Raw genomic sequence first — 14,584 nt, 5'->3', positions numbered from 1 at the left:
ATGTTTGGTGAGCCCCTGAATCTCCTTATGTAAAAAGGAGTTAACATTTTAGCAATACATACCATGGCTTCCCTCCCCACAGAAAGTTTCTCATCTCCATTTTAGTTACACATCAAAATACAACTGCTGTACATGTAAATTTCAGGGTGTGTTGTCATATTTCTGGAGCGCGATTTTTTTTTGTAAGCATGTTTATGGGTTTGTCTAGACTGTTTTCTTCATACACAGTAAGCTGGTGCCTGAAAGTGACTTGTATGCAGCTGTTTTTGCCTTATGTCACATCACACTTTTAAATACTGTCAGATTACAGCTGACAGTGTTACAGATTGAATTCTTATTGTCCTTTTTTGCTATTGTAGGAGGGGTCTGTGCACCATTCTGTCCAGCGCTCTGTCTTTGGAGAGAGAAATTTTAATATCCATAGCTCCACATACCAGGAGAGCCCCACAATAAAAGTAAGCAATACTGCTCACCAGGAACACAATCAATTATACATATTAAATAGTTGAACTTATTTGTGTTTCAGTACTAGATATCCCTAACTACTATTTGTGATTTGTTGTGGCACTAAAACTTATTGAACAGAATTGGCATTTTAGCAAAGTCTTACATTTACTAAAGACTTAAGTGATTTTTTTCCAAGCTGTTTTAGTGACAGTTACTGTTATGGTCTAGTTGTTGCCCCACCTGATTTTGTTTATATAGTAATTAATCTTTTTCTATCTGTGTAGTTTAGAAATTATTCCAAAAACTTGCTTTTGTATTCTGCAGTTGATAAGGCTACAGAGAAAACAGACTACATTTGTAATAAACATTTTTACTACACTGTTTATAATCTGGGCATGATGTCTAGTGAAAAACTAGACATTAGCAAGAAAAACCCTAACTATGAACTAAAGCAGAAGGTTTGGCTAACAGTGATATTTTAGCTGGGCAGTTTAGGCTTTGAAACAATGTTGCCAAATACTAGCATCTAACTCCACGTCTTACAGTGTTTTTCCATTCCCATTTTTACAGCGAGTCTCTTTATTAAAAAGAAAAGACAAAACCCTAGCCAATAACTAAATTACATTATACTGGTAAACACAATGTTACTGTAATTTCAAAGTACTTATGAATATATTGTGGATATGAATTAGTAGTAGTCACTGAAAAATGTCTAATTTTCCAGGAAAACCACCACTAACTTTACAAATCTTAAATCCCTTGGTACTTTTATTAGCCATTGAGATATCAGTAAATAGGACTGGTGGTCTCTTTTAAAACTGGTAACATGTTTTTGTTAGTGCTTTCAACACTTTAATGGAAGGGGAAGAGTGAAGAAAAATGGAAATGCGTTTAAATGTTTGAAATATTTAGAAAAAGAGGTGGGCAAACTACAGCCCGGGGGCCACATCTGGCCCGCGGGACCATCCTGCCTGGCCCCTGAGCTCCTGGCCTAGGAGGCTCGCCCCTGGCCCCTCCCCCGCTGTTCCCTCTCCCATGCAGCTACACCGCCACATGGGCAGTGAGGCTGCGAGCTCCTGCCACTCTGATAAGGGGGGGTTGGGTAGGGGGTCCCGGGGGCAGTCGGGGACGGAGTAGTTAGGGGCAGGGGGTCCCGGGGGGCAGTCAGGAGACAGGGAACAGGGGGTGGAGGTTCTGGGGCCATCAGGAGGTGTGGATAGGTCAGGGCAATCGGGACAGGGAGTGGGGGGGGAGGGCGGTTTGGATAGGGGTGGGGGTTCTGAGTGGGACAGTCAGGGGGCAGGAAGTGGGAGGGGACGAATAGGGGGCGAGAGCCAGGCTGTTTAGGGGGGCACAGCCTTTTCTACCCAGCCTTCCATATATAGTTTCACACCCCAATGTGGCCCTCAGGCCAAAAAGTTTACCCACCCCTGATTTAGAACATATAACATCTGTTTTACAGCTCATAAAGCAATCAAAGGTGATGGATGTTGCATCTAGAAAATTAGCAACAAAGAAGAAGATTATTTCTGCAAAAGCAGTGAACAATGGTGTAGCCAAGAAAGCTGCCAACAGTTGCCCAGCTATCTTGACCTGTGACTGTTATGCAACAGATAGAGTTTGCAGTGTTTGCCTTTCAAGGTAATTTGCTTTGATGATTTTGTAAAATCAACTTCTGTGATGTCAAGCAATGTTAGAAGCTTAGATTTACTGGACAGTTGATTTAGTAAGTGAAAGATAGCATTAGACCTATGCAAGTTATAAGCATTAGAACACAATGTGTATTCTAACCTGACAAAGGTCATGGATTTCATATAGTACTAACTAACTTTCTCATTGCAGATAAATGCAATTATTTGTAGTTAAAATAGTTTGACATTGAAAGAGTTCTCCATTGGATGTTAGTGTGTAAAGACAGTTTCTTTAAGGTGTGGGGGCTTTTTAATTTCAGTAAGGTAAAATAGCTTAACAACTCTCTTCATTAAAATCCTGAAATGGGTTTGTGACAGGCCTTATTTACACCTAGATGGGTTTCCCGATAGATATAGATATCTACACACCCACACTCAGAGATATATACACATAGATATCTAGATACGTATATAGTAGTGGTTCCCAAACTTTAAACAACCTATGAACCCCTTTCACTAAAATGTCAAGTCTCGTGAACCCCCTCCTAAAAATGAATATTTCCAGGGATTCTCTCCTTTACCAGAGTATAAATTATAAAAGCATTGATCTTGGAAATATAAAATTTGTTTTTATGACATGCTTATCACACACTATTTATTATTAATTATTGATCATTAATCATTACAGTATTACTACAGTATGAAAACGGCAACACTCTTCCAAGATCTCACTTTCATAGCTTGTATCACTATGAATTAGCCTGTTGTAAGACAAGGCTCCTATGTTTCATCAAGGAGTATCAGACATGAAACAGCATGAAGGAATTTAAGAAGCCAGCTCAAAGAGTTCCTCCTACACAAGCATTCAGATCTTAAGCAGTCCAGGCAAACAACGCACGTTACAACAAATCTTAAACTTGTTCTTCATAATTTTTAAAACTATACTAGCTGCCTATTTAATTTTAAAAACAGCAAAAAACATCCACCTCCCTTTCCATTTCTTACAAGGAGTCTTGAAGTTTATCACACTGAGGAGATTTAGATATGCTTGCTTTGATCTGCTTAGCTTTTGGAAGTCCAGGGGCTCCGGGCTGTTGGCCCCATGCTATCGCTAGGGACAGCTCTGTCCATCATTAGGGAATTTTTTCCTGAGAATCCCCTGTAACATTTTTGCAAACCCCCAGGGGTTCATGAACCCCAGTTTGGGAACCACTGATATACAGAGAGCGCTCTCTCTCTCTCTACACACACACACACCCTACAGCAGTTACCCTTCCCAATGGAGAAACCATTTGTAAGGAAAGTGTAGATCACTATAGCAGGGAAGGAATGCTAATAAATGGATGACATCAAGAAGGCTGAAGTGTTTGATGCCTGTTTTGCTCCAGTCTTTGCTAAAAAGGGTTAACAGAGGACACAGGAAATTATGGGCCAGTCAGCCTAACTTGGATACCTGGAAAGATACTGGAAGAAATTATTAAACAATCAGTTTATAGACACCTAGAGAATAACAGGGTTATAAGGAATAGCCAAGATGGATTTGTCAAGAACAAATCCTGTCAAGCCAAACTAATTTCCTTCGAGTGGGTTACTGGCGGGGGGGGGGGGGCTGCGCGGCGGCAGGAAATGTGATACCTTGATTTTCGTAAGGCTTTTGATCCCACATGGCATTCTCACAAGCAAGCTAGGGAAATGTGGTCTAGATGAAATAACTGCACAACTGGTTATCAATGGATTGGCGTTATACTGGGAGGGTGTATCTAGTGGGGTCAGTCTGGGGTCTGGTACTAGTCAATATTTTCATTGATGACTTGGATAATGGAGTGGAGAGTCCACTTATAAAATTTGTGGATGACACCAAGCTTAGAGGTATTGCAAGCACTTGGGAGGACAGGATTAGATGCAAAACAACCTTGATAAACTGGAGAATTAGTCTGAAATCAACAAGATGACATTCAATAGAGGCAAGTGCAGAGTACTTCACTTAGGAAGGAGAAATCGAATGCACAACTACAAAATAGGGAATAACTGGCTAGGTGGTACTGCTGCTGAAAAGGATCTGGGGATTATAGTAGATCAAAAATTGCAGATGAGCCAACAATGTGATACAATTGTGAAAAAGGCTAATATCATTCTGGGATGTATTAAAGAGTGTTGTTTGAGAGTCATGGGAGGTAATTGTCCACTCTACTTTATACCTCAGCTGGAGAAATGTGTCCAATTCTGGACACATTTTAAGAAAGATGTGGATGAATTGGAGAGAGTCCAGAGGAGAGGAACAAAAATAAGATTTAGAAAATCTGACCTATGAGGAAAGGTTAAAAGGTCTTGAGAAAAAAAAAATGAATTGGGGATCTGATAAGTCTTCAGATATGGTAAGGTCTGTTATATAGAGGCCTGTGACAAGTTGTTCTTCATGTCCATCAGTGTAGGACAAGGAAGTAATGGGCTTAATCTGAAGCAGGGGAGATTTAGTTTAGATATTAGGAAACCCTTTCTAACTCTTAAAGGTACTAAAGCTCCAGAATAGGCTTCCAAGGGAGGTTGTGTAATCCCCATAATTGGAGGTTTTTAATAACACGTTGGACAAACACCTATCAGGGATAGTCTGAGTTTACTTGATCCTGCCTCAGTGCTTGATGACTTCTTGAGGGCCCTTCCAGTTCTACAATTCTATGATTATACCAGCAAGAGAGTTTCGGCAGTATAGATTAAACCGGTTCCCCAAACGCAATAAGCTAAACCAGGAAGATTTTTTTTCCTTGCAATAACTGCGTCTGCACTAAGGCTTTGCTGGAATAGTTATGTCTGTTAGCACTATGACTTTTCATATCCCTAACAAACATAGCTATGCCAGCAAAACTTAAGTGTAGGCCAGACCATATGGTTTGACTCTTCCAGGGACATTTATTTAAAAAGGAACTGAAATGCTGTTAAACAAATAAAGAAGTTAAATAATTCTATACTTTGAGGTTTTTGGGTTTTTTTATGACAACTTTACATCTTAAAACCAAAGATTTGAAAAATTTAGGCACTACTTAGCTAAGCAGTCAAGACTTGAATTCAGGGTTCCATATTTCTCTTGCAAGAATCTACAATGTCTTCCATTTATTGTAGATATTTCTAGGCACCTACAAGAACTCTGAGTAGACTTCAAATGCTGTGCAAGGGAAATATAGAACCATGAACTCAGATCTTGGCAAGTAAATAAGAGGACACTTTTGTTAAACAAATTTAACTTGTATCTGGAAACTTACGCTATGTGAACGGTTTAAAAAATAGCAATACCACATCTGAAATTGTCACTTCATTTGAAATTTCAACAAGTTCTAGTATTTATAAGGCATTTTGGTGCCCTTTAACATACTGTTTTCTGCACATTTGGTTGTTTATCGCTAAAAGGAAAACTGTAAATTTGTCTTGAAGCTTAAGATCAGGAGGGAAGTTAGGTTTTACCTTTTTTTCCCTCTAGACATGTGTAAGTAAGTTGTAAGGACATTTATCATGTACACGCCTTAATAGTCAGACTGGCCAAACAATTTGGCATTGCGGTTCAAATCCATCCCATATGTGGAGTTAACTTCCATTCATATGAGCCATTCCTCCATCAGGGATGTGGGTTATTCCAACAATTCTTTGTATTAATGAGAAAGTTCTGTTTACTGGGTGTGGTTTCCAAAATACTATGTGATCCCTTACTTGCTGGTCTGATGTGACTGTATTTTGACAATCATTTAATCTTGTTAGTCCAGTGTGCCATTTTTACTGAGTATGGAGCATGAGGGGGTTGAAGTTACTAATTCTAACCCCTGCAGGCCAGACAGGTAGGGACACTCAAAGTTTAAGATGAACTAACTAAATGTTTATATGTGCTTTAACTTCACACCCCTGTGTGGATGCTTTCATTCAAAAGTAAAGTGGCTTTAAGCCATGTGCTTTAACTAAAAGTGTGAAGTTAATTCATCTTAGCTTTTCTGAGTGTCCCCCTGTAAGCCAGCCCTTAATAGAAATCATGCTGCAGCTGAATGGAACTGAAATCATCATGATGGAAGCATGCAATTTATTTGTGTACTATTCTCTCACCCTAAATAGTGTGTATTCAACACAATATTGCCAGGTTAAAATGTTAATACATGAACATACCACAATGTTGACATGTCTCATGGAAGCATATGTTAGAAAATGTTTCTAGTTACAATAGACTTTTAAAACCATATGAATTATGTTTCCTATTACACTTTAAATGCGCTTTTCTTTTTTATTACAAGACGTCAGCAAGTTGCTCCTAGGGCAGGTACACCAGGATTCAGAGCACCAGAGGTGTTAACTAAGTGCCCTACTCAGACTACAGGTAGTATTCATCAGACTGAAATTAGTGACTCTTCTATCCTTGGGTCTTCCCCATTTGTGCATATTACTTTCTCTGATTCTATTAACTCCTTTTCTGTTTACATATGGAATTCATTTTATTGGCCTTTCTAACATTGTTCAAGCATTTTGGGTTTTTTTGTTGTTTTTTTATTAAAGTGTTCATTACTCAGGCTGAAGAACAAGTTAGGAATGTTTTTAAAATGTTTGAAACTTGAATACATCTTAATTCATTTAAGGTAGAAAGCCATATGTGGCAGTTCAGTAGAGTTTGTGTTTTTAAAAAGACAGAACTTTCAGCTTTTTCCAACTTTTTGGCTTTGTGTCAGTTTAAATGTTCTGAAGTGCCCGTCTCTCCCCCCCCCCCCTTTATACTTCAGATGCTTTTAAAGAGAGAGATTCAATCAAACAATGTGCTTTCAGAGCAAGTATAATTAACACAGTATGTCTGCAAACATATTCTTAAAAGACCACAGGAAAAGCTGATAGACTACTTGATCTGTGCAGGCATCCAGAAATCAATGGATGTGAGATGAACAGACTTAATAATATATATATTTGAGTAATCAAGATTGCTTCTGAACAGGTTCCTCCGATCCCCCAAACTCTTACTCCTGGATAGAAAAGTCAGGGTTCAGACTTCATAAAGCTTTCCTTTTTTCTTATTGAGATGTATACTTGTACTAGATTGCCGGCACACACCCCTTTTCGAGTTAAAAAAATCTGAAGATAAAGACCTCTATAGCCTAGTAGTTTAAAGGGAAAAAGATGGTTAGTCTGTCAGCCACATAGCTGATGTAAATACTGTGGAAAGGAATGTGTTTATGTGAAAAGTGAGACTAATAAAAAGCAGTAGTCAGTGGAGTAGTTGAAAGTTATGATACATAAGAAATGAAGAAATGCAAACACTCAAATCATGGATTAAATCATTGAGAGAAATGAATTTTAAGGTTGAAGCATGGGACTGGGAGATATGCAGCCTAATCCTAGTTTTCCCAGACTTATTTTTGTGGCCTAAGTCACTTAGGGCAGGATCCACAAAGATATTACGTGTTGCAATGCTCAATGTTGCAACACCTAACCCCTGCGTGCCCTGCTGCTTAGTGGAATCCTTAGCCGCATGTTAGTAAACAAGATGAGGAGAGTTAGGTAGTTAAGGGAAGCATCATCAGAAGCCAGCAAACTGAGTAAGGAGCCACCTAAGCTAACCCAGAGTAAAAAGCAGAGGTCAGGGGTGGGCCTTAGGCCCAGATCTTAAGTGGTATTTAGGCACCTAACTCCCATTGATCTGGGCCTTAAGTGCCTGACTGAGAGGCCCAGAGGTAGGCACCTCCCTCCACCTGGTATTCTCACCAATGAACCTTCTCCTGGAGTTAGGTGCCTAAGCCAGGTGAGCTAATTAGGTATCCAATGCCCTATCAGCTGAAACCCAGGCCATTCGTGCCCCCCCCCCCCAAAATAAAAAAATAAAACCCATCTTCTGAAATAACTTCCAGGGCATTTGGTAAGACACTCATTTGGGTTGTGGGTTCAAGTTCCTGCTTCAAGTCAGGCAGTGCAGGGACTTGAACCAACATCCCAGGGGAGTGCCCTAAGCAAACAGGAAGCACATGCCAACCTAACCTATTGGAACGGTTCCACTTTGTATTAAATAATTAAATATTCATTGAGACAGGGACTTGAACCCGGATCTCCTGCATCCAATGTGAATGCCCTAAGCATTTGGTTATAGTCAGTATTGCTCTCTCTGAATATTTATACATACAAAGAGCAAAGTTTCAACAGGTGAGATCCCCACACCTGTATACCCAATTGTCTAGTGGTTAGGGCACTCATCTGAGATGAGGGAGAGCTGGGTTCAAGTTCCTGCTTAAAGTCAGGTCCTTCTCATCCCAGGTGAGTGTTTTAAGCAAACAGACACGCATGCGCCAACCTGCAGGGGAATGCCTACTTTGAGAATGCTGTTTCATGGCTTGGTTTGAGCTAGGGCTTGGATTAGTTTGTTCATTCAGTGGTGGCAAATGCTGACCTGTGGAAATGTAGTCATCTACAGGATTAGGCAACAACAGAGTGGCTGTTTTGCGAATGTCAGAGGCACCTAAATCATGGACATAGATGCCTAAAGAGGCAGTTAGGCACTTAAATACCTTTGTAGATCTAACCTTTAATATCTATGGCTCTGCTTCCCCATCCATAAAGTGAGGGTAATATTTAACTACCCCATGAAGGCCTGACGCTAACTTCATCAATGATTATAACTTTGAGATCCTCTGTTAGATCCTGCAGAAGTGCAAAGTACCACTTTGCAACTGTAGGCCCATAATTCCATCTGTTTAGCTATTTCTTCATTAAAGAGTTTAACTACTAGTTTGATCATTTCAGGTAATTTAGCACTTTACATATTCAGATCACTGTTGAGGCTGTGTTTGTAAGTGAAATAATTAAATTCAGATCTATATAATTCATTCTACAAACCACAAACTTTTTTTGGAAAAAAAGTTAAAAGCTGTTACTTTTTTCCTCTCGAAAGCTCACAGAACTGTTCAACCCCTCTTTTCCTTTCCCCAGCATCCCTCAAAAAAATGACAGACAATTATTTTCATAACTCTAATGCTGAAAGTTTCCATCATGTTTGGGCAACTTTCCCCAATGCACTATTTGTACTCTTCATAAGACTAAAAATGATTAACAACTCCTAACTACTACATTTCTTAAGATGGTTACTTTGTCAGGTGATTTCAGGTTAGAGGTAAAGTCTTCAGTATGATAAGTCCATTTGGCATTGCTAAATAATAATCCACTGTTACAGAAAATTACTTACTTCAAATATTTAATTATTTGGAATTAGTGCTGGCTGTATATTTTAAACCTTCCTTTTCCCTAGGCAAATTTTTAGATAATCTCTAGAGCATGTATTATTAAAACACTTAAAGTTAATGGCTATTGGCAAGCATTGTAATCCACCAGCCTAATTTTTTCCCCCCCTACCTAAAAAGCTTAGTACTGGCTACAACTATATCTGCATATTGTGATTGCATGCTTAAAACTAGCATCAGATTAAGGCCTTGATCCTGCAAACACTGAAGTAAATTCTAACTAGACTTAGAGTGGTTCCATAAAAGTCATAGAAGACTATTCATATGGGTAAAGGTATGCATTTGCTTAAGTGCTTACAGGATTGGGGACTAAGGGCTTGTCTTCACTACCGTTAGGGTTAATCAACCTAAGTTACGCTATTCAGCTACATGAATAATGTAGTTGGAGTCACTGTAGCTTAGGTTGACTTACCCCGGTGTCTTTACTGTGCTGTGTTGACAGACGCTCTCCGGTCACCTTCCCTTACTCTTCTCAGAGAGGTGGATCAGAGTTGACCAGAGAGCACTCTGCGGTCGATTTAGCGGGTCTCCACTAGACCCACTAAATCAACCACTGCTGCATTGATTGCAGCAATAGTAAAGACCAGCCCTAAAACTGTACTTAACTTCACCTTTAACCATGTAGATTACATGTCAACAAAATTAATAGGTAATTCATTACATTATTTCTTTTGAAACTTTGCTGGTCACGTGGGTTTTTTTAGACTCCAGATGATAAAGTTGTGGGTTCTTTTTTACTAAAAGCTTGCTTTCCCTTGCAGCAATTGACATGTGGTCTGCAGGAATCATATTCCTTTCTTTGCTCAGTGGACGGTATCCATTTTACAAAGCAAGTGATGATTTAACTGCTTTGGCACAAATCATGACTATTCGTGGATCCAGAGAAACTGTTCAGGCTGCTAAAACATTTGGTATGCAAGTTTTTAATTACAGAAAAATATATCTTTCTATTGTTTATAATTTGCATTTATATAGTACTGTTCATCCTAAAGAATTCTCAAACTGCTTACAAACTATATATTATTCTTCACTGAAATGCGGCAATTTCGGGAATGGCATACAGCAACTACGTAATGACTCCTATAGGAATTTGGTTAGAACATTTGAGCTAACATCCTTATTCCTGCAGAAAGTGCCCTGGAGTTTTAAATCAATGTGGCTGAAAATATGGATATTGTAACTATTAGCTTGTTTAAAAGAAAAAGCCATTAGAAATAGTTGGGATTAAAAAAATTCCAGTGGAAACAGGGTTTTTTTATACAAGTGAACATTTCCCTTCATTGTTTACAACTCAAGCATTGCATCATTTAATATCTGAAAGTGAAACTGACAACATTGTCATTCTCCAAACTGGGAGATGCAAATTATGGAAAACAGCATAAAGAAAGAAAGGTAAATTGGGTTTTTAATGTTTCTTTATTTCTACTAATTGAAGGTAGTGGTTTTAAAATAGACAAATAAATTGGTTAAAATATCTTAAAGTTGGTGTGTCTGACCAGAAGTAGTTAGAACTTTACTTTTAACAGAAAAAGCTTTTCAAAGCCACACAGTGGGTCAGTTTCTGAGCCGCACCTTTCAGGAAGTGCATGATGTGATGTGTTGCTACTGGTGGCTTTGCCATCTGTCCTGCCTCAGTTTAAGTAAGAGCACTCCAGCCTCACCACCTACAACTCCAGAATGCCACTCTGATTTTTTTTTTTTTTTTTTAAATGGGGCCAGTAGCTGTGTAGCCTGCTGTAAAATGGCAACACAAAAACCTCATGACTACCAAGTCTATAAGTAAAGTATTAAACATAGGAAAATTGCAAAAGCTAACAAAAAGTAAAGTAAAATGTTTAATTTTCCTAGTTTCTCTTAAGTTATATGAAAAGGTAGTTATGTCACTTCACAAATAACTTATCCAAAAACAAGTATGAGAGTTCTTTATAGTTCTTTTCTTCAAATGTAGTTAGCATAGTAGCTTATCCAAAATACAGAGTATGCAATATGTTATGGAAACACTGCCAGTGATTCCGTGACTGACCTGGGTTTTGCAATTAAAGCAGGGATTTATCCACTTTATGTATGAGGAATACTGCATATACTCCCCAAAATTACAGCACTTACTCTTGAATACAGAATAAATTGAGAATTTTCCACTAAATTGGCTTAATTACTTTGTTACAATTAAGAAGTCTCCTCCCCACCCCGATCTTAATACTGGAATAATGGATACTTCAAACTACCCTTATAGTTAAAACTCACTGAAATCTTCTGTATAAGCTAATTTCATGACTTTTTGTAGGATTAAAAGGTAACTTTTTTTCCCCTTTTTACTGCTTAAGCTGGGGATAAGAATAATGTATTAAAGAATTTCATGTAGAACTGCCCTCTTTCAAAATGGTGACCAGCTCTCATTGTTCTCAGTGGGGCCATGGCCACAGAATGCTGGACTCAGCTTGCTGGAAACCATGGGAGATGGTGATCATTTTTTTTAAAAGGGGATTTTTGAAAGAAGGCACCTGAAGGAAGGATAGCTATGGCCTTTGAGATGTCTCAGACTCTGAAATTTGCAATTGTATACGTGTACTAAAACAGTGCTTAGTAAACACAGTATTTTCCTCATAGGCAAATCAGTATTGTGTACTAAAGAAGTCCCAGCACAGGATTTAAGAACACTCTGTGAAAGACTGAGAGGAACAAATAGCAGCTGTGCTAAATCAACAAGCGATATGCACACCAACTCTTTATATGAACCTGCTTTGGCAATTGAGACAGACAAAAAAGTAGAGTTTGCTTCCCAGCCACTTGGGGAAAAAATCCAGCGTCTGAAGAACAACTGTCATGAAGGTGACAATGGCTTGGAAATTAAGATAACAGAAAAGGCAACAGATTTGAAAGGATGGGACAGAGTTCCTGATGAAGCTTATGATCTACTTGATAAGCTATTAGATCTAAACCCGGCTACAAGAATAACTGCAAAAGAGGCTTTGCTGCATCATTTTTTTAAAGATATCAGACAGTGAGAAGACACCTGATTCCATTATTTCCTTGATCTTTGCTTCACATGAAAATATTACACAGTATTAGTTTGGGTTTATTTATCTTCATGGCATGTAGTGATCTGCTTTTCTTGTACTGTGTGGAACTGGTTTCTGAAAAATTACTAGAAATATGTTTCTGGTGGAGGAAGGTTGGCATCATGGATTGGAAGTAGAATATGGAGCATTTCACTTTTTTAAAATCACAATTTCAAGTCCATTTCTTGTTACTAGTGATGGAAACATCTTCTGATGGCTGTTCAGTGGCCTATGTGAAGTGAATTTATGGTTGTAGTCCAACTGTAGAATTCAAAGTGTTTGCATTACCCAAACCCTTCCTTGCTAACACTTAGATACCAAATATTGAATAAACATGACAGGTGACATATTTTCACCCCCTACTTTATTGCTGAAGCTCATTGGTGAGGTGTGGGAAATTGCTGTCTGTGCTGTACCTGTTCTAGGAGGAAAAGAAGGACTTAGTCTAAGACTGTCAATAATAAGTTTCATGAGCACTAAGTTGACCTATTTGTTTTTAAATCTTCTAATAAAATTTAAAGCTAATCTTTCCTATAAAATATAATACACAAATGTTTGTTATGTGTGACTTTTGGTTAACATACGACATTTAGTATTCTGTGCACATGCATACATCCCTTTCTTTTCTCCTTGTGATCCACTTCCTTTCCAGCTTGTTGTCCTTTTTTGTATTGGACAGCCTAGGTACATTGCCACTGGCCACAGATAGTCTATCCAAGTCATCAAGAATATTTAAAAAAAAAAGTAAACTGCTAATCTAGGGGTCAGGTATTGTTTTGACTGTGTAACCTCCGTAAGGGCAAGTGTTCCAAGATGTATACCTTCCCCACCCTGCTTGGGCAGTGGGGATTAGCATAATTGCTCTTATTGTGCTGTACTTTCAATTAGCAATTAGCATAATTGCTCTTATTGTGCTGTACAACCTGTACTTTCTCAACTAAAGTAACATGGGTAACTGTCAATGCACACCTCACTGATTAGCTCATGTGGAATGTATGCATATCAGTATAAGTGTTTTGGAAACTTGCATTTTTCACAAATTATCCATTAAATAAAAGTTTTGCTTTTATAACTTGGGAAGATTGTTTAGTGGTAATAATTTAAGACTGCCAAAATATTGATAAGGAAAGGACATCCAGAGGGATGTCTCTGTGCAGAAAATTATAAAAGAAACATCAGCATTTTAATGTTTTCCTGCGTAAATCCCTCAGTGATGGAAAACAGTTCAACAGGCTTCATCATATAGGGCTGCTATATTCAGGGGTTTCAGAGTAACAGCCGTGTTAGTCTGTATTCGCAAAAAGAAAAGGAGTACTTGTGGCACCTTAGAGACTAACCAATTTATTTGAGCATGAGCTTTTGTGAGCTATATTTATGTATATAATAATGTATTCTGCAATTTCCACAGTATGCATCCGATGAAGTGAGCTGTAGCTCACGAAAGCTCATGCTCAAATAAATTGGTTAGTCTCTAAGGTGCCACAAGTACTCCTTTTCTTTTTATATTCAGGGGTTTGTTAGTGTTTAAGTCTTGAGCAAGTTTTTCAGAGTTAAAAGGAGCGACTACTTTGCCTGCAAAGTGCTCCAGGCTGAAAATTGCCCTAAAGTATCTCAGCCTAAAAGCAAGTCTTTAATTTCAAATTGGCTAAACCACAGTTTTACTTATTTCTTTGTAAATGTTACCTTGTTTTAAAGTTGGACTGATTTTAGATATATTAACTCAGTGTTTAATTTGATAAGTGAGATAGGCAGTAGATGTTTTATAACTCATCTCCTTTCTCAGTATTACTCCGTATACAGAACAGTAGTTGAAAGATTTTTTTTTTAAATGCAGTTATAAATGAATCAAGGTGGAGGCAAAAATGAATCCATAACGCTGCATTTGTGGAATGATTAAACACGGAAGCCAGGTTTAGAGGAGTGAATCACTAACGCCATTTACTAGGTGTGCACTTGCATAACTATCAAACTCACAAGGAGGTAAATGGGGAAATATTTATGGTACGTTTCTCTTACTTTCCATTGATCGTTGGGGATCCAGGCTTTGCTAAGTTGATCAAAGGCTGGGGTGAAAGTGGACAGTTTTGTGAGAGAAGACTGAACAAGTTATGTGCAATTCCTGTATACTAGCAGATAGAGCTGTCGGCATCAAGAGTTGTCAACAATGGGTCTGTCATCTGGTACTGAGAAGGGTTTAGCCTGT

At 38.4% G+C, this 14,584-nt stretch overlaps 1 protein-coding gene across 1 annotated transcript in view; it reads left to right on the top strand.

Annotated features, from left to right (window-relative positions):
- CDC7 (cell division cycle 7) overlaps positions 1–13,523 on the top strand; it is a 32,687-nt gene extending 19,164 nt beyond the window's left edge. Inside the window, exons 8-12 of the mRNA XM_074962236.1 lie at positions 360–455; positions 1,910–2,088; positions 6,347–6,429; positions 10,084–10,233; positions 11,930–13,523. Coding sequence (XP_074818337.1) covers positions 360–455; positions 1,910–2,088; positions 6,347–6,429; positions 10,084–10,233; positions 11,930–12,327 — 906 coding nt within the window. The 3' untranslated portion in view covers positions 12,328–13,523. The remainder of the gene's footprint in view (positions 1–359; positions 456–1,909; positions 2,089–6,346; positions 6,430–10,083; positions 10,234–11,929) is intronic.
- Positions 13,524–14,584: the final 1,061 nt, after the last annotated feature.

This window comes from Natator depressus, chromosome 8 (genome assembly GCF_965152275.1).
Source record: "Natator depressus isolate rNatDep1 chromosome 8, rNatDep2.hap1, whole genome shotgun sequence".
Classification (NCBI taxonomy): domain Eukaryota; kingdom Metazoa; phylum Chordata; order Testudines; family Cheloniidae; genus Natator; species Natator depressus.
This window is presented reverse-complemented; position numbering and strand designations above follow the sequence as displayed.